The following is a 17928-nucleotide window of genomic DNA, read 5'->3' on the forward strand; positions in this document are numbered from 1 at the left end:
CTTGGCCTGTGTGGTGACTGCGAGGGAGCTGACAGGGACAGGGGCTTTCCTAGCTGGAAGGGGAGAAGAGCCCTCCGCTCTGAGGCAGTCTCATGAGGAGAGACTCATGAGGAGTCTCTCTTCGGGTGAGGATGGCAGGCTGGGGAGGAGGGTAGAGGGAGCCGGGTGTGACTGAGCATCCCCCTCCTGGCCGGGGGATAAAGTGGACTCCGGGGATGGGTCTTCTCGGAGGGTATGTGGTCAGTAGTGCTTTCACCTTGGCAGGGTGGCGATTCAAGCCCACCTTGCCACGCGCTGGATGGCTTGCAACTTCGGCAGATCATCCAGCAGGGCTCCATTTCACTTGTTTGTGGAATTGGACAGTCACTATGGGACTCACGTGTGGGAGCCTTTGACATGGTGAAGGCTTTGCCACCAAGTCCCTCTTCTGGCCACCACGCTCAGCAGTGTGGTGCACGGCGCCGTCCCGAGGTAAGGCTGACAAGGGGACGGTGAGGTAAAGGACCCTTGTGGCCACTACAAGCACCCAGGACCCTAACGTGTTCCCCACGGACGCTCTAGGGTCTGGGTTAGAAGCTGACCTAGAAGGATCTGCAGCTCCCACAGGCTCCTCCTCTTTGCCCCTCTCTACTCCCCTGCCTCTGCCCCCCTCTGACTGTGCAGAGCTGCACCCCAGCTAGCTCCAGAGGCAGGCCTGTTGCTCTGTGCTGCCAATTGGCCCCCCAGCCCCACCCACACTGAGGCAGGGTAGGTCGGGCTAGGGGACCCAGTGCCAGGGGTGGAGCTCTGTGTCTGGGCAGGGCCCTTAGCGCAGGAGGGAAGGAGTGACCCAGGCGTCCTGAATCCATGACTAGGTGACTAGGAGAAAGCTACAGAAGAGTCAGGTGGTGGGAGAGGGCACATCGGCCGGAGGGAACTGGGTGCCACCCAGGACTGACATTTGGAATAAAATCTGTAAGGGAAAAAACAGCCAGGGCTTGGGAGTCAGGATGCCCAGGATGAGGCAACAAAGCAAAGTGTGGACACAGAGGGCCCCTGCTTGCTTTGCAGTGTGGTGGCCCTGTGGTGCCACTGGTGGTTCTCACATCCGTGGTGGTTCTCACAGCAGAGCCGCCCTGTTGGTCCGTGCTATTCTGAGGCAGCAGACAGGCAGCAGCAGGCTGGGGCAGCAGTGGGCACACTGGAGTTGCTGCACTTTGTCACTTGGTTGCTCCTCCACCTTTGTGCCAGAGATCATGGCCTGTCTCTCTTTCACTGGCCCAGGCCATGTCCTCCTTTTTGAGCCAGCTCTGTGGGGCCAGCGCCTTTTGCTTCTCTGGGTTCTCATGCTCTTTATGAGCCTATCCTTTCCCACAGAAACCCAGAGAGCCCCCGGGCTCTAGTAGCCAGGCCAGCATGCGGCACATGCGGGGACCAGGTGGGACTTTCTCCCACTGCCACCTCCTGTACTGCTGCTGTCCCACGGGCTCTGGTGTGGGCTGAGCTCCAGGCCACTAGTCTCATCCACGGCGTTTGCTCAACCCCTTGTTCGTCCCACTCAGTCACAAAGTCTCCCACAGGGTACCCACCTGCTCATCTGCAATGGACAAACCTCCAACAGTCCTTAAAGGAAGAGCCCACCAGCCATGATGCCAAAACCCTGCACATTCCTGTCCTCAGTCCTGCTCCTACATTGCCCACTGTCCTCCACACAGTCTAACCCCACTTTGACTCTGATCTGCCTGATCTGGTACCCAAATCCAGCCACCCAGGTGAGCAGTCCTGATTGCCCTTCTCTCACCTGCACCAGTAAAGATCTGAGCCTCCTTCCCTGCCCTCAGGGCTTTCCATCTCTACAGGGCAAACACTTCCTGGCTGACTCGGGATGAAAGTTTGCTTCCCTGATCCCCTTGTGAGACCATCCTCACAGCCTCAATTCCTTATATCCCTTTAGCTGGTTTGCACACCAAGGACCACATAATGATCCCATTTATGTGAAATGTCCCCAAATCGGCAAATCTAGAGACGGAATGTGGTTTAGTGGTTGCCTAGAGTTGGGGGGATTGGGAAGAACTGAGGAGTGACTGCTAGAAGGTACGGGGTTTCTTTTTGGGGTGTCACAAATGTTACAAAATTGTGGTGATGGTCACACAATTCTGTGAATATACTAAAAACCACTGAATTGTACACTTTAAATGGATACACTGTATGGTATGTGAATGATATCTCAACAAAGCTGTTAACAATAAAAACCAGAACCAACCAGACCAACCCACAGCTGCAGCTCAGGGCTCTCCATCTCCTCTGGCTCCTCGTTGAAGGGGAAAAGTAGCAGTTTGGAGGCTTGGGGACCAATACAGCCGTGTGGTGGACATACATTACGGTTTCTTGACTGCCCTTCACCTGAACCCCCTTCTTGTGCTTAGAAACTCCCTACCGCAAACCTAGGGAGAAGGTAGAGCCCACCTCCCACCATATGAAAGACCAGACACTTGGCTTTCCCAGCATCGCCTTTGCAGCCAGGTGACTCGATGCCTCTGCCAGGAATGCCTCAGTCTAGCGCAGAGCAGGGGGAAGTGGGGCACCTCTGGTGTCGGCACTGACATCTTCACGTCGCACTGGTTCCCGCACCGGTAGGGCTTACAGTGCTTTTAACTGCTCTGACTTTATCCCCCACTCCTTTTTTGGAGCTTCTCTCCAGCCTTCTTAGTGTTTCTGTGAGCCCAGTAGTTCAATAGTCTATTTCTGCTTTTATCAGCCAGAATCGGTCTTTTGGCTTTAAACTAGGATTGACACATGTGACACTGGGGACCCTGTAGCACTGGCTCCCTCACTCCCTCTGGGACAGGCGAACTATCCTGGTAGCCAGAGCCCTCATCTAACAATCACTGGGAGAAGCGCACTTTATGCATTTCTGTCATTCGAACTACATCTTTTCCCCCATCCCAGAAGCATCAAGCAGTAACAGATGTCTTAGCTTCTAATTCTACCTCTTCCTTTCCCTTACAGCTGCTTTTTATTTTTTAAATTATTATTTTTTTGGCTGCGCCACACAGCACACAGAATTTTAGTTCCCTGACCAGGGGGCCCCCTGCAGTGGAAGCTGGGTCCTAAACATTGGACTGGCAGGGAATTCCCTATAGCTGCTTTTTAGATGTTAATCTTTCTAATGTTCTGTAGTTTTTGTGATTTATCTAGGTCCCCAACCCCACCGTCTGTGATTAACTGGTGTTCCTGATTCTTAGGGTTTATAAATTATCAATTATAATTCTCATCCCCTTTAACATACTCTCTGCTTCTGGAACTCTGATTTGTCTCACATCTCCTCACTCTATCCTCCGTGTTGTTTAACCTCTTTTCCTCAGTTTCCATTTCTCTCTATCCCTGGGCTCCATCTGTGTAACTTCACATCTACTTCCAGTTCATTCTCCTTCTAGGTGTGTCTAATCTGCAGCTTAACCATAAAGTTTCTAACTTCAAATAATATATTTTTCATTAAAAAAATTTTTTTTATCAATCTGGTCCTTTTTGATATTTTTTTCATCAGTCATAGCTTTTCTTTAAATGTAAGTAAAATATTTTGTATTTTATACTTCTAACATCTCAGTCTTTGCTGGTCTGATTCTCTTGCCTGTTGTTCCTAATGACTCTTGCTTATGGGGTTTTTTTTTCCTTGTTTGCTTTGTTTTCACTGTAAGCTTAGATTCCTTGAAATTTTATCTGAAGGAATTCCTTGAGGCCTGGGTTTAAAGTACAATCCTCAAGAGAGGAATGCATTTGCTTCTGCCAGGTGCCTGAAGGCACTATCAACCTGAGATCACTTTAAACTGAATTGTCAGCTCCAGGATTTTCCAGTCCACACAGGCCATATGAATTCTCCACCCAAACAGTACTGAGAGCCAGCTGTGCTTACATATTATCATATTTTTGTCCCCACCTTCTACCTCCCCTGCATCCAAGACCAAAGCTAAGTAGATGAGTTGTGGGATTGGTTCCGTCTTTGAATGATCGTGTCATCTGTTCAGTTTAAATAGGAAGGGTCTCTGATCTGACTTCCCACTTTGTAGGAGCATTAGATTTATTGCCCACCCAACACGTGGCCCCTGAAATGGTAATTCTAGGTCACCCACAAAAGAAGCAGAATAAAAAGATGAGTGACACGAGTGTTTATGAACTGGCTCCTACATATAAAGTCCCAGTCCCGGGAGCCACTCACAGACTCTATGGCCTTCAACTGGCCTCAATGTCACTCACCAGTCCTTTTCCTTCTATACCAGAATCATTATTTTAAGGCAAGAATGGGAGGACTTGAGGACATGATGACCCAGATCCAAGCAGAAGAAGTGTGGAATGGCAGAAGGTTGAGCTGCTCTTCTTGTCCAGCCCTCAGGCAGTCCAAGAGCCTTCTAGTCATCTCTGAGCCAGTTGGGCTCCCAGGCAGCTGTCACCCTTGCCCTTGAATGGGAAAGAGTAGAAGGGGCCAAGCCCAAATGTGTCCCCACAGATGCATTTCTCACTGGGACAGTGGCAGAGCTGAGGACAGCTCCTTACTACTCTTTGCTCAAAGGGAGATGTCTTCTGTCCTTGCCTGCATTTCGGCGCCTCTTTCGACTCAAGAAGCTCTCTAGCTTCTTGCTTCGTTTCAGCTCCTTGAACTTCTCAGCTAGGACCAACTGGCGCTGCTCAGCTAGAGGACAAGGAGAAAGAAAGCCGGTAAGCAAAGGAGGAAGTTCGCTTCTTTCCCTTTCCCCAGGTCAGTAATTCTCAACCACTATGCAGTGATATATGACTCATCTGGAGTTCACCGGTGTGTGTAAGCAAGCTGACTTCTATGAATCTGCTCCTTCTCAATTCAACCAACTACGAGCTCCTTCTCTGCGCCCTACCCACATATGTGGGGGTGGGACAGAGATAAAAACAATACTCCCTGCCCATGGTCATTAGGGATACAAGAATGGTTACAAACAACAACTCCCTACTATTTCTACTTTCCTCCAACTTACCATGGGATCCAGCCTTCATGCCTCCCTTAGGGAGCTCATGGACCACTAACGCAGTATCCTGCCTCTATGGCCACCCAACCCCTGTTCCTGTAACTAGCCTGTCATAGCTGTGTACCACTCACATTTCTTCAGGAAGTATGGCCGATGGCCCTGCTGGGCCTGAGCCCGCCGCTCCTGCTTCAGAGCCAGGTGCAGCTCCTGCTGCCGCTTCCGTTCCTGCTGTGCCATTTCTTGCTGCTCCTGAGGAGCAAAGATGAGATCGGTGAGACAGGTGAATAGCGGGGACTGTGAATCACCTCCTGCCTTGACCTGCTCTCACCTTCCTCCCCCGTATTCTGACTTACTCACCATTTGCTGAAGCAGCTGCTGCAGTTTCTCACGCTCCTCCCCTGAACGGCGCTTCTTCAGCTGCTTTTTCACAAGCTCCACGTTGGAAAATGAGTATGACAGTTAGCATTCTGTAAATGTTAGGTGAAACTCTGTGCCAAGCATTATTCTAAGAGGTTCGCATATGTTGTTAACTCACATAAACACTACGAGATAGGAATTATCTGTGATAAGGAAACTGAAGCTAAAAGAGGTTAACTAACTTGTCAATGATCACACAGCTAGTAAATTGACACGCCCTGCTCCCCTCTGCCCGACTCTCTGACCTATGCTCTAGTCTCACCACTTGGAATCCCCACAGACCAATCTCACGTTACTCACATCTTTCTCTCTGGCTCGGATGTCATTTAGGAATTGATACGTTTTATCAAACACCTCAGGATTATATTCCCCTGACAGATCGTCAAAGCGGGGGTCCCGGGCTACCTTTGGAGCGAACAGAGAGGATATAAAAGAACTGTTCAGTCTCCTTTCACTGAGAAAGAGCTTACTGGCTCCTCCTCACCTTCTTACTGACGGGAACAACTTGACGCAAAAATGGCACCCGGACCTTGGCTGACATTTCCAGAGGCCTATGGAGAAATTAAACAGGTCAAGGGAACTCCAGTCTTGTCAAAGGCCTCCCACCTGCCACCCAAGAAAGCAGACACCTACTCAAGGTCCCAGCTATCCTCCAACTCCTGGGGCAGGCCTTGCTCCTCACCTGTGTTTATCTGCAACACATGCTTTTTGGACAGTTGGTCTGGAACTTTGCTTCTTAGTGCTGTTTCCAGTTACCAATTGTTTGTACGTCTTAGTGCCCACTTGGCTCTGCAATTCTAACAGCTCCTCAAATGACATGTGAGATGTGCCTGTGAAAGGTAGGTGGGGGTGGGAGGGAACCGCAACTCAGCTCAGCATCTGCCACTGCTGCAAAGGTGCCACCCCATCTTCATTCTTCATAGGTAACTGATCCTTTCCAACATCCCCTTCAGACCAACCACTGCAGGTCCTGGGCAGCACAGCTTATAACGGCGCTACACTGACACCTAACTCCCCATCGGTTCCAGGTACCTGGGGCCTCACGTTGCTAAAGAAGGTGTATATGTAAGGCTCTTTTAAATCACTCCTTCACAGGTATCCCCATAAGGACCTCTGTCTCCCTTGCTCAGCTACCATCGCCATTATTCTGGTTCAGGATACGCTCAGCACCTCTCACCTCAATCAGTACTCTAGCCTCCTCACTGCTCTCCCAACCTCCAGTCTCACTCCTCTCAAAGCTATGCTCCCCGCTTCAGCCTGGGAGAGGCATCTGAAAAGCAAAACCTGGGGAGGGGGTAAATTGGGAGATTGGGATTGACATATACACACTACTATTGATATATATAAAACAGACAACTAATAAGGACCTACTGTAGCACAGGGAACTCTACTCAATACTCTATTATGACCTATATGGGAAAAGAATCTAAAAAAGTGGATAGGACTTCCCTGGTGGCACAGTGGTTAAGAATCCGCCTGCCAATGCAGGGAACACGGGTTTGATCCTGGTCTGGGAAGATCCCACATGCTGCGGAGCAACTAAGTCCGTGTGCCATAACTACTGAAGCCCGCGCCTGGAGCCCGTGCTCCGCGACAACAGAAGCCACCGCAATGAGAAGCCCGCGCACCACAACGAAGAGTAGCCCCCACTCACCGCAACTAGAGAAAAGCCCACGTACAGCAACGAAGACCCAACACAGCCAAAAATAATATAAAATAAAAAAATAAGAGTGGATATATGTATAACTGATTCACTTTGCTGTACACCTGAAACTAACACATTGTAAATCAACCATACTCCAATAAAAATTTTTTTAAAAAAGGAAACTGGGCTTCCCTGGTGGCACAGTGGTTGAGAGTCCGCCTGCCGATGCAGGGGACACGGGTTCGTGCCCCGGTCCGGGAGGATCCCACATGCCGCGGAGCGGCTGGGCCCGTGAGCCATGGCCGCTGAGCCTGCGCGTCCGGAGCCTGTGCTCTGCAATGGGAGAGGCCGCAGCAGTGAGAGGCCCGCGTACCGCAAAAAAAAAAAAAGGAAACTACTTCAGACCTGAAGTTTTCACTTTAAGTTCTTTAATAAAATAACTTTCTTTCCAAAAAAAAAAAGGCAAATCTGATCTTATCACTCCCACCTCATTTCCACATACATATCCTACACGTTATGTCACTCCAGAACTCAAAACTCCCCAATGGCTTCCATCTTGCTCAGAAGAAAAGCTCTAGGCTTTGTAATAGCCTGAAGACCCCATGTGACCTAGCCCGGGTTTTGGCTCTAATCTCATCTCCTACCATCTCCTCCTTCCTACTCCTCTCCAGTCAACTGGCCTCCAAGCAGTTCCTAAGCAGGAAGGTATGCTCCCACCTCAGTTCCTTTGCACCGGACTTTGCTTGGAACACTTCCTCCAGTTGTACTGCTTGCTCCCTCACCTCCTTCAAACGGTTTCTCAAATGTCACCTACCCAGTGAGGCCTTCTGTGATTACATAAAACTGTAACCCCTCCCCTGCGTTCTCTTCAAAGCTCTTATCACCTTTTTCAAAAAATTTACCCTTTAAAAATCTGCAATTCCGTGTTTTATTGTCTTTTATTAATTTGCTTGGTTTTTTTAACCCCTAAAAGGTAACCTTCATGAGGACAGTGTTCTGCTGCTTTATCTACTACTGTATCTCCAGCATCTAGAACTGTGCCTGCACACAACAGATGCTCAACAATGTTGGCAAAATTTGTTGAATCCTCACCTACTAAGCCTTCTCCAACAATCCATCCCCCTTCCTGACTCTGCTTTTGAACATAACGTTTCCTCCCCTGCGAAAAACCCTCTTCGCCCTTTAAAAAACTGCTCAGGATGTTCTAATCCAGGAAGCATTCTCTCTCACTCCCCACTTTCCAGTGCGTTGGGGGGGAGCTCCCGGTGTTCGCATCTTTCAGAGAACTTAGTCTCACGGTCACGGCGTCTCCAGGCTCCGAGCCCGCACCACACGCGGTGCCACTGGCCCCTCACCCCGCCTCCGCGGCTGCCCCTCGGCCCGGCGCCGTCCCCTCACCCTTCTGCAGGTCCCCGGGCCCCAGGCCCCCGCCGTCCCGAGACCCGCGAGGAGACCTGGAGGCCGCCCATTCCCGGGAGTTTGCAGTCAGCATCCGCTCGCGCAGCGCGCCGAAGACTAATGGCGCTACTTCCGCTCCGGCGGCGGCCGCTCCGCCCCACTCCTTCCGGCATCTCCGGCAGGCCGAGTCCGCGAGGTTTGGTGACAATAGAGCAGATCCCGTCCAGCGCCGGGCGGGCCGCTGGTGGGCGGCCGGGGAGCCCTCTCTGGGCGGAAAAGGGCGCCCACCGTAAATAACGTTGCCCCCTCCCTTTTGTCGCTTGGCGCTGCACTCCGCGCCGAAGAGAAACTCCGGCCAGTCCGTGGCGGTATTTGGTTTCCTAATGCTCTTGGCTGAGAAGCCAGAACCTCAGCACCCTGGCCCCACTGCAAACTCCTGCCGTCCCTTGCCTATTCCACACAAAAGAGAGCACACGTTTGGAGACTTTCAATTCATTTTTATAAAATGTGAGCTGGCTGAGAGCGTCAGGGTACAGCAACAGCTCAAGGAACGGTAGGATTATCTGCTGGTCCTCCCCTCCCCAGGTCAGGGAGAAGGAGATTTCATGCCAACAGCTGCAACTCCTCTCAGCTCCCAATCAATGCTCAGGGCTCAAGCAGCGGGAAGAGGTGGAAAGAGGGGTGGGGAGGGGAAGCTCCTGAGGCTGACACTGCTTGCTTCTCCCTCCTCCCCATTCCCTTCGCTTCCCAGCAGAGCATGGCTGACCTGGGGCAGAGCAGAGGCCCAGGAGCAGTTGGAGGGAGGTGAATGGGACAGAGCACCAAGGGGAAGGGGCCCTCGGCCCAAGGAGGAAGGGACCTAGCCCTCCCCCCTGCAGCTCCCCACTAAGTTCACAGCACAGAAAACACCTCTAGTCCAACAACTCCATGTGGAGGTATACCAAGTCCAGGGTCCAAAGGGGCAGGCGGGGGAGAGATGGGCAAGGGCAGTGAAGACACCAGCAGGCTCAGGAAGGGAGGCAGCAGAAACTTCCTCCTACCCATGGGAGGAGACAATGGGGCGACTGATATTGCTGTTGGTGGTCATGGCATTCAGCTCCCACCTGGAAGGCCAAAAATGACAGGCAGAAAGGACAGAAGGGGAAGCCTCCACCCCCAAGTCCAGAATTGCTCAAACAAAGCAATGAACACACCAGTGCCTTCAACTTCCTAAAGCTCAACCACCCACGGCCACCTCTTCCTTACAGCCCTATGAGGGTTAACAATCAGGTCTCCACCCACCACCAAATCCACTACCACCCACTAGTCCCCCTGCAAGCTCATGTGGACTTCCTGTTTATGTTTACATATTGATATTCTTGTGCCCAACACCTGGAGAAAAACGTTTGTGTATACATCTCAATAAACTTCCCAACCTACCTTTCCTCCTCTGCTGAGATCCAACCAGGATGCCCCTCCCCCCCACCAGGAATGTCGGTTTTTGCTCTCAACTCTCATCCTTTTAAGGCCCTGATTCAGCTCTCCTATCCTCCCTGAGGCCTTCCCCAGCCATCCCACCATATTAAAATTAAATTCCTCTCTTTTTGACAACTGTCATTCTACGAAGTACCTCCTTATGCCAAGGCTCTACTCTACTTGGTACTAGGCACTTGCACATGTGTTCATCTTGGGCCAGCCTGGGATCCATCTGTTCAGCCTTGTATACTCTATCACCAAATACTGAACACACAGACCCTCAGCAAGTAAGAATTAAGCTGAACTGAATCAAGGAGAGGAAAGTGTCGCAGAATGACCCAGAAGGGCACAATTATACACAAGATAACTTTCAGTGCTTGATTTAGACCTAAGAATAGAATTCATAAGGGAAGGAGCTAGGAAGGACCTCCCTTAATTCTGGAATTAATGTGATCCAGAGGCTCCTAAACTTGTTTTTTTCTCCACAGCTAGGTTCTAAGATTTAATCAAACTTTCTCAGCATATTAACAAAAATAACTGTATAAGCTCAGGAATTAGGAAGTGATGCCTGAGAGCTTGGTTTGAAAACTGGACATTTTTTCCATAAAACTTACCCAGCTGACAGTTTTATATTTCCTTCTAGCTCCCTCTCCACAAGTACACTACAGAACAAAATCTTCTCTCTCCTGCACACTGAGACCAAGCCAATCAGGTCACGCGCCTGTGCTGCCCACTCACCCTCAACCAGTCCCTCCTTTCCAACCATTCACTGTACCTGATGTCATGGGGCAAACAGGACTGGTCCAGGTTATACTGAATCACAGCCAGTTTGCACAGGGTCTTCAGACTAGGGCCTTTAAAGGAGGAGTGGGGGAGAGGGAGATGGTCAAAGCCGAGGAAGGGTCCAGTCCTGGATATCACCACCCAAAGACAGGGACCCTGAGGGCAAATGCATTTAGGGAATAAGTGTACTTACTAAAGTCCAAAATGTGTAAGTCAGAATGATCTATGAGGTCAAATTCATCTCCCAGGCCTTCCTCAGGAGACGGACTGTAGGGATCAAAAGAGAGATGAAGGAAGGAGCGAAGACTACCCACGAGACCCTCTTGCTCAAATGTCTCCCATGTTAGTCACAGGCTTAGGCCCTTCCTGGAGCCCTCCCCTCTCTCCTCCTAACCTGGTACCCCCAAAGAGGACAATCTTGTCACCAACAATACAGCAGCACTGGCGCCGGCGGGGACATGGCCCCTTCCCCTTCGGTTCAATCTTTTTCCAGGTAAACGACACTAAAGAGAAGTTTAAATGGAGGTTCAACACCTGCTAGCCCAGATATCCTCTCCACTCCCGCCCCTCACCCACTCAGGATTATTCTTTTCTTTTCCACGCCCCCTCAATTGCTCCCTGTTCCTCCCTTAAAGGCAGTGCTCTTTACCAGGGTTAAACTTCCAGAGGTCATGGAAGTGCCGGTTCAGCCTTGCATTATAGCCACCAAAAATGTACAGCTCCCCATTGTAGCCAACTGGAAGGAGAGAGGAATGTCAAGAATGTAGGGGCAATGGGGGGACGGGGACTCGGCAGGGACCTAACAGACACTCACAGGCTGAGTGGCTCCGGCGCCCCTCAGGCAGCACTGGGGTGGGTGGACAGTCCAGCCAGGCCTCAGTCCTCGTGTCAAAGACACGGATGCGGTTGCAGTAAATCTCATTGTTGGAATGGAATGGCCCAAAACGGTCTGCACGGCCCCCAAAGACATACATGTGACTGCCCAGCATTGTGGCCGAGTGGAAGTCCCTCCAGCGTGCAGGGTTGCCCTGGGCAGGAGCAGAGATGGGAGGGGGAGGGGTCAGCTTTCACTGTTTGAGCTCCCTATGGTTCCTTAAATTGAGGGTGGGGATCTGGGAGAGAGCAAGAAGGGCCAACCTTTGTACAGATCAGGGTCCATGTCATGGTGCTGGTATCCAGCTTGTGAATGTCATTGGAAAAGCAGTCCGCCTGACAAGGAAGAGAAAGGAAGTGAAGGAAGGAATAAAAGAGAGGAGCAGGGGTCACTCTCCGACCCTCCATCCCTCCCACCTCAGAACCTGCAAGCAAACCAAAGCTTCCCATTCCACTACTTTCAATTCCCCTTCCTCCTTCTCATTCCCACCCTAGGGAAACCTCTAGTTTCTTCCCAGACCTACCAGCTGCTCGTAGCCCCCGAAAATGTACATGGTCTTGCCCAGGACACAAGCCGAATGTCCATCCCGGGCCCCAGGAACTGTTCCTGCCACTCGGGGTGTGGACCATTTGTGAGTATCTGAAGGAGGGGAGAGGGTGGGCCCAGTAAGCAAGCTGGTGCTCCCTCCTCGACTCTGGGGCGCCTTATTCCCAGCCCCCCTCAGCCCACACCTCCCCCAGCCCCGCGAGGCACCATTTGGCAGAACACAGCCTCCAGAGACTCATACTCACTGACGTCAAAGGCATAGAGCACATTGCAGGCCCCTTCGGTGTCATTCCGCCCACCCCAAAGGAAGACTGTGTCGTCGATGAGGACGGTGGAGTGTCCATACCGCATGTAGGGTACCACGGGAGCCTGCCCGCGGGTGGCGGGCCTCACTGGGGGCAGCTTTGTCCAACGCAAGGACACTGTGGGCACAGCTCTGCTCAGCCCTGGGAACCTCTCTTCAGGTCGTCCACATTTTCCCAAACCACATGTTAGTTTCCCCCACCCCCTCTGGCCGTGGGGGCCACCATCAAACCTCACTCAGCCACCCACTGTCCTCCCCGATGTGAGCACCCAGGGATGATCCCTGAGTTAGCTTACCTGCATTGAAAATGTGCACATCAATCTGACGCAGCGTCTCATAGTCTTCACCAGAGCAGTAACCCCCGAAGGAGTACACCCGGTGTCCGACAGCCACTGCAGCATGGTTCACCCTGCGGGGCCCGCCCTCCAGGTGCACCGTCCACCGTAACATCCCCTGGGCCACTGGTTACAGCAACATGCCCCCCCGGCACGGCCTGCTGCCTCTGCTACCTGCACACAAGTTAGGTCCAGGGGCTCCTCAGGCAAAGCCTTTGCCTGGTTCACCGAGACTCTGCCCAGGACTAGCCTTGCCTCTAACTGTCACCCTGGTGACCCTCCCACACCACCCCTCCACAGCTCAGGTGGCTGGCTCTGCTCCAGGGGAGCTGCTGAGGTCAGGAAGCTAGCCCTGGCCCTGTGTTCTCCAACAGCAAAGGGTGGGGCCACTCTGACCTGACTGCCAGCTCAGACAGCTGATCAAGGGCTCAACGTGGTCGTCCCCTACTCATGGCGGCTGCACCCTGTCACTGGCTTGGCCCAAGCTCCAAGCCCCCTTCAAAGGTCAGTGAGTTCTCTTGTCTTTCTGACTCTGCTCTGCTTACTGCCACCTCTCTAAGAATCTCTGTGCTCTTTGAGGTGGGGAGAGGGATCTCAAAATACTCAGAGCTATTAATAGCCCAGCCAACCCCAGACAGTCCACTGAAAGCTGGCATGAGTGCCTCCAAGCAGAAAAGCTTTTAGGCTTTTAGAGTGGAACAGTTCCTCTATCCAGGATGGGGTGGGACTGATCCCTGACAGGGACCTTCATGGATGATTAGCCCCTCATAGGGGGCTCTTGTCAAACAGAGCTGTTGTCATCGGGGTCACCCAGGGCCCCTCACAGGCAGGAGGAGTTCCTTTGACAGCTGTGCCTGGCATGCTGCCAAGAACTTAAGCCAGAAAGGTATGTGTGTGCTGGGGATTGAGGGGGTAGGGTTTTCTCCTCTTGCCACTTGCCCAACCTAGCCATTGTGGTAGAGAACGAGCTATTTCCAGCAGCTCTTCTCCCACTTGGGTCTCTGAAAGGGGACAGGGGTGGGGGTGTGCACTGGAAAGGGAAAGGAAAGCAAAATGCCCTTGGGCAGGACAAGAAAAAGACCCAGGGATGAGAGATCATGGTCTCTTAAAGACAACCCGCTAACCTAGTGATAATGGGTACATCTGAAGGCTCTGTCAGGCAAATCCTGCAGCTGGCACTGCCTGCTCTGGCAGGCACCTGCTGGGTTTGGGTAGATCATCTGCTCCCTGTTCAAGAAGCCCTGGCAGAAGGGAAAAAAAAAAAAAAAAGAAGCCCTGGCAGAAGGAAGAGCCAGGCAGAATCTCAGGCAAAGAAAAAGCTCAAGTAAGGGAGGCCCCTCGCAAGAAAGACACACTGGTTTCAGCTGGCTTTTGCCAGCCCTCCTGCCCCTGCCCAGCCTCCCTCAACCCCCAACCCCATGCTTTAAATAGCCACTCTGCCAAACCTGAAATAGCCCCTCAGGAAACCACTCTCACTTCATTACTCCTGTCCTCAATCCAAAAGCTCTTGGATCTGGGCTTGTAAGGACAGATAGGAAGGAGGTTGAAGAGCTTAAGAACCGGAGTCCATCTTCCCTCATAGCTTCCACTCCCCACTTCAGCTATATCAAGGTAAAGCAAAGAATTCAGAGGACAAGAGAGAAGCAATTCTATCCAAAGGTGGAGAAAAAAACCTTAGCTTCTCCTCCAAAAAAAAAAAAACAACTCAAGCTCGTGAAGAACAAGCCCCCAGGGTCTCAGGGGCTCCTCTTATCCCTGGGTCTCTCCCATCCTCCATCACTGCCGCATCCTCAAGCTTCTTCAATTCCCTTCATGTACCTATCCCCCTTGCTATTCTCTTGCAATTTTCATTCCCCGTTTCTGGCCCTTCTTGATCTCCTGAGAGCTTTGCCGTTTTCTCCTTCTTCCTTCTCCCACAACTCCAAGCTCCACCCCGACAGCCCTCCATTTTCCCTCTTCCACTAAGGGGAAAAAAGCTAATATCCATTGACCCCTTTCCGCCAGAGATATTCCTCCCTGTATATGACGCTATCCCTTTCGTCTCTCAGTCATCCCAACCTCCCCTCCCGCACAACTCCAGACACCCCCGCCCTTTTCTTCCATTATCCTCAGCTTCCCTGTTCTCCTCATAACCCGATCTTCTTTCCAGTTTCCTTTAGTGCCTCCTCCGGCTACCAGGCCTCTCCCACTGGTTTCCTCACCATCCTCCCGGAGCCCTTCTTTCCCCATTAACACTTTCCTTTCCCATCATCCCCCTAGCTCCCTCCCCACCCCCACCTCTTCACTCTCAGGCCCGTCCCCCACGACTCCAGCGCTAACCATGGGCATCCCCAGCCCCTATAGTTCTCCTTGTCCCTCAACCCACCCCGGACTACCTGCCAGGCCGGGCCGGGGCGGGGCCGCGGGTCCTCGCGCTGCCTGCAGCCTAGAACCCGTTGCACGCCAACCGACGACTCGATCCCCAACGAGATAAACACAACCAGGCTCTATGCTTCCGGCGAGCAGCTGTCTGCGAACATGCAGTCAGAGCTAAGTGCCCGAAGCCTACCGGGACTTGTAGTTCATGGGGTTCCGGAGGGACGTCAGGGGCTGAAGAGTGGGCAGGAGCCTGAGGAGATTCTGGGCATGTGCAGATACGTGTCAAAAATCGCGGGGTTGGGCTTCCCTGGTGGCGCAGTGGTTGAGAGTCCGCCTGCCGATGCGGGGCACACGGGTTCGTGCCCCGGTCCGGGAAGATCCCACATGCCGCGGAGCGGCTGGGACCGTGAGCCATGGCTGCTGGGCCTGCGCGTCCGGAACCTGTGCTCCGCAACGGGAGAGGCCACAACAGTGAGAGGCCCGCGTACCGCAAAAAAAATAAAAAAAATAAAAATTAAAATTAAAAAATTTTTAAAAATCGCGGGGTTTACTGGGTAATGTAGTCCTTGGTTGTCCGGGAAGAAGACGGTGGAGGCGGGGCAAGGGGCGGACTCTTCGTCCTCGCTCGCGTCAATCATGAGCGCGCGGCAGGGTTGGAGGACTAGGCACCCCGGCACGTCCTGCCGCGCCGGAAGTGAAGGTGCGAGTTTGGCAGCGGGCTCTGAGCGGGTAAGGCGCGCGGAAACGCCGGCGCCGAGAATCGGTGGGGCGGCTGGGGCCGCCGCAGCTGCGGCCGTTTGAAGGAAGCCTCTGGGACCCGAAGGGCGTTCGTCAGGCGGTACAGAGGGGAACCCCTTGGAGAGGAGAGAAGGGGGCGGGTACGCCTTGTCTAGGGGAGCTTATTTGGCGACCCGGAGTTCCTAAGTGGACTGGGGGGGAGGGGCGTCCTCGAAGGGATGTCTTTTGGGAGGTGGCATGGCCTCTGGCTGGGCTGTTAAGAATTGGCGGAGTAAGGCGGGTGGGCCTCCGTTGAAGATAAGTCGGCTTAAGAGGTGAAGGGCCCAGGAGAGGCTTGGATGGTGGGGAGGGGGGCAGGAAACTTGGGGCGTTTAAATGTTTCGTGACGTAGGAGACCACAAGGAGCTGGATGAGAGGCTGAAGGTGGACTTAATTTCATCTGATCACTATTCTCCTGCCGCCCTGTTCTTGCAGCCCCTGCCCGATGGCAGCAGTAGTTCTAGGGGGAGACACCATGGGTCCTGAACGTATCTTCCCCAATCAGACTGAGGAACTCGGGCCACACCAGGGCCCTACAGAAGGCACTGGGGATTGGAGCAGTGAGGAGCCAGAGGAAGAGCAAGAGGAAACAGGGGCAGGACCAGCTGGCTACTCCTACCAGCCCCTGAATCAAGATCCTGAACAAGAGGAGGTGGAGCTGGCACCAGTGGGGGATGGAGAAGATGTAGTTGCTGATATCCAGGATCGGATCCAGGTATGGTGGAGGAGGCATTGTTCCTGAGCAGGTGAAGCTGGAGTCCTTGGACTGGCCCTGAACTGTCGTCTCTGGCTCTGCAGGCCCTGGGGCTTCATTTGCCAGACCCACCATTAGAAAGCGAGGATGAAGATGAGGAGGGAGCTATAGCATCGAGCAACCACAGCTCTATTCCTATGGACCCAGGTAAAAGAGCTCATTCTTTTATTCTGGAATAATAATGGAGGAAGGGAACTGGTTAGTGCCAGTAGAGGGAAGTCACAGGAACACCCTGTTCCTAAAACAAGTTTGTAATCTAAGGTTTTGCAGACTTCAGAATCCAGGTGAAATGCTATTCTTCTAGGCTGGGGGAGGATGGGCAGGCTTGCCTAGGAATAACAGGACAGATTCAGTGACCTCACTAGCCCAAAAGCTCTGGGTTAATTCAACGAACGGGGAGAGGAGCTGGTCTTACTGTTTCTACCCCCTAACTGGTCTGCCTGTGATTTCAGAACACGTGGAGCTGGTGAAAAGGACGATGGCTGGTGTAAGCCTACCTGCGCCAGGGGTTCCTGCCTGGGCTCGGGAGATATCAGATGCCCAGTGGGAAGATGTGGTACAGAAGGCCCTCCAAGCCCGGCAGGCTGCCCCTTCCTGGAAGTGATCACCCTGAGAGGTGCCTTATCTCCCTGCATTCCAGGCCAGAACCAGCACAGGACTGAACACATCCTGGTTGTAATGTCCATCTCCATCCTCCCCATCTCCCTTCCACGTCAAGGCAAATCAGACTTCTTCTCAGAGACCCACTTTATTCAGTTCTGTACATATGGGGACAACGGTCCAAGCCCAACCCACCTTAGCATGTATCACTCTGTGGGGAATAAAGCACCCTATGTACACAGCCAAAAGCTGCACTGCCTGTGCCCCTGGAACCCGGGTCCGGCCCCCCTCCCAGCCCCTCGCCCCTCCAAGGTTCCTGAAAGGGACAAGTGAGAGCCTGCCCAGCATCAGCACAAACAGGGAAATAAATAGGTGTTGGGGGGAGCCATGCTTAGGGCACTGCCCCCTGCTTCCTTCTTCCTAGCTTTGGGGACCAACAGCACAGGAAAGCAGTCAGCCCCAGGATGGTCCCTTCCGTGTCAGTGATCCCAGGGCTGCTGCTCACCAAAGAGGGGGTACAGGGTAGGGTGTTTGTTCATCCCCTTCTCTTGGTCCATCTGGGCCCTATATTCATCACCTACTGTCCAAAGCCTATGCTTTTCTCCTTTTGCTCTCCTATGTTGTCTTGATCAGGCAGGGGTAAGAGGAAGTAATGCAGCCCCATCAGCCTGCACACTGCTGGGGCTGGGGGCCTATTTGTGCTGTTGGG

At 52.7% G+C, this 17928-nt stretch overlaps 2 protein-coding genes across 5 annotated transcripts; one reads left to right on the forward strand and one right to left on the reverse strand.

The window, feature by feature from the left end:
* Positions 1 to 3993: 3993 nt before the first annotated feature.
* KLHDC3 (kelch domain containing 3) lies at positions 3994 to 15261 on the reverse strand. The gene is made up of 15 exons (XM_060021797.1): positions 15106 to 15261; positions 12692 to 12904; positions 12337 to 12513; positions 12069 to 12184; positions 11809 to 11880; positions 11486 to 11699; positions 11321 to 11407; positions 11066 to 11174; positions 10865 to 10938; positions 6073 to 6220; positions 5875 to 5941; positions 5691 to 5795; positions 5331 to 5405; positions 5105 to 5222; positions 3994 to 4666 (listed from the first exon to the last, which is right to left on the reverse strand). Exons 2-15 carry the CDS (start codon positions 12843 to 12845, stop codon positions 4530 to 4532), a joined length of 1653 nt encoding a protein of 550 aa, XP_059877780.1. The 5' UTR covers positions 12846 to 12904; positions 15106 to 15261; the 3' UTR covers positions 3994 to 4529.
* MEA1 (male-enhanced antigen 1) lies at positions 13476 to 17465 on the forward strand. 4 transcript variants are annotated; one of them, XM_060021802.1, is made up of 4 exons: positions 13476 to 13616; positions 16301 to 16580; positions 16664 to 16766; positions 17072 to 17465. In XM_060021802.1, the coding sequence occupies exons 2-4, from the start codon at positions 16311 to 16313 to the stop codon at positions 17221 to 17223; spliced, it is 525 nt and encodes a 174-aa protein (XP_059877785.1). In that variant the 5' UTR covers positions 13476 to 13616; positions 16301 to 16310; the 3' UTR covers positions 17224 to 17465. The 4 variants fall into 4 exon arrangements, with proteins under 4 accessions (XP_059877785.1, XP_059877783.1, XP_059877782.1 ...); XM_060021800.1 differs by lacking the exon at positions 13476 to 13616 and adding an exon at positions 15749 to 15817; XM_060021799.1 differs by lacking the exon at positions 13476 to 13616 and adding an exon at positions 15776 to 15926 and having other exon boundaries at positions 17072 to 17463.
* Positions 17466 to 17928: the final 463 nt, after the last annotated feature.

Source organism: Delphinus delphis, chromosome 10 (genome assembly GCF_949987515.2).
Source record: "Delphinus delphis chromosome 10, mDelDel1.2, whole genome shotgun sequence".
Lineage (NCBI taxonomy): Eukaryota > Metazoa > Chordata > Mammalia > Artiodactyla > Delphinidae > Delphinus > Delphinus delphis.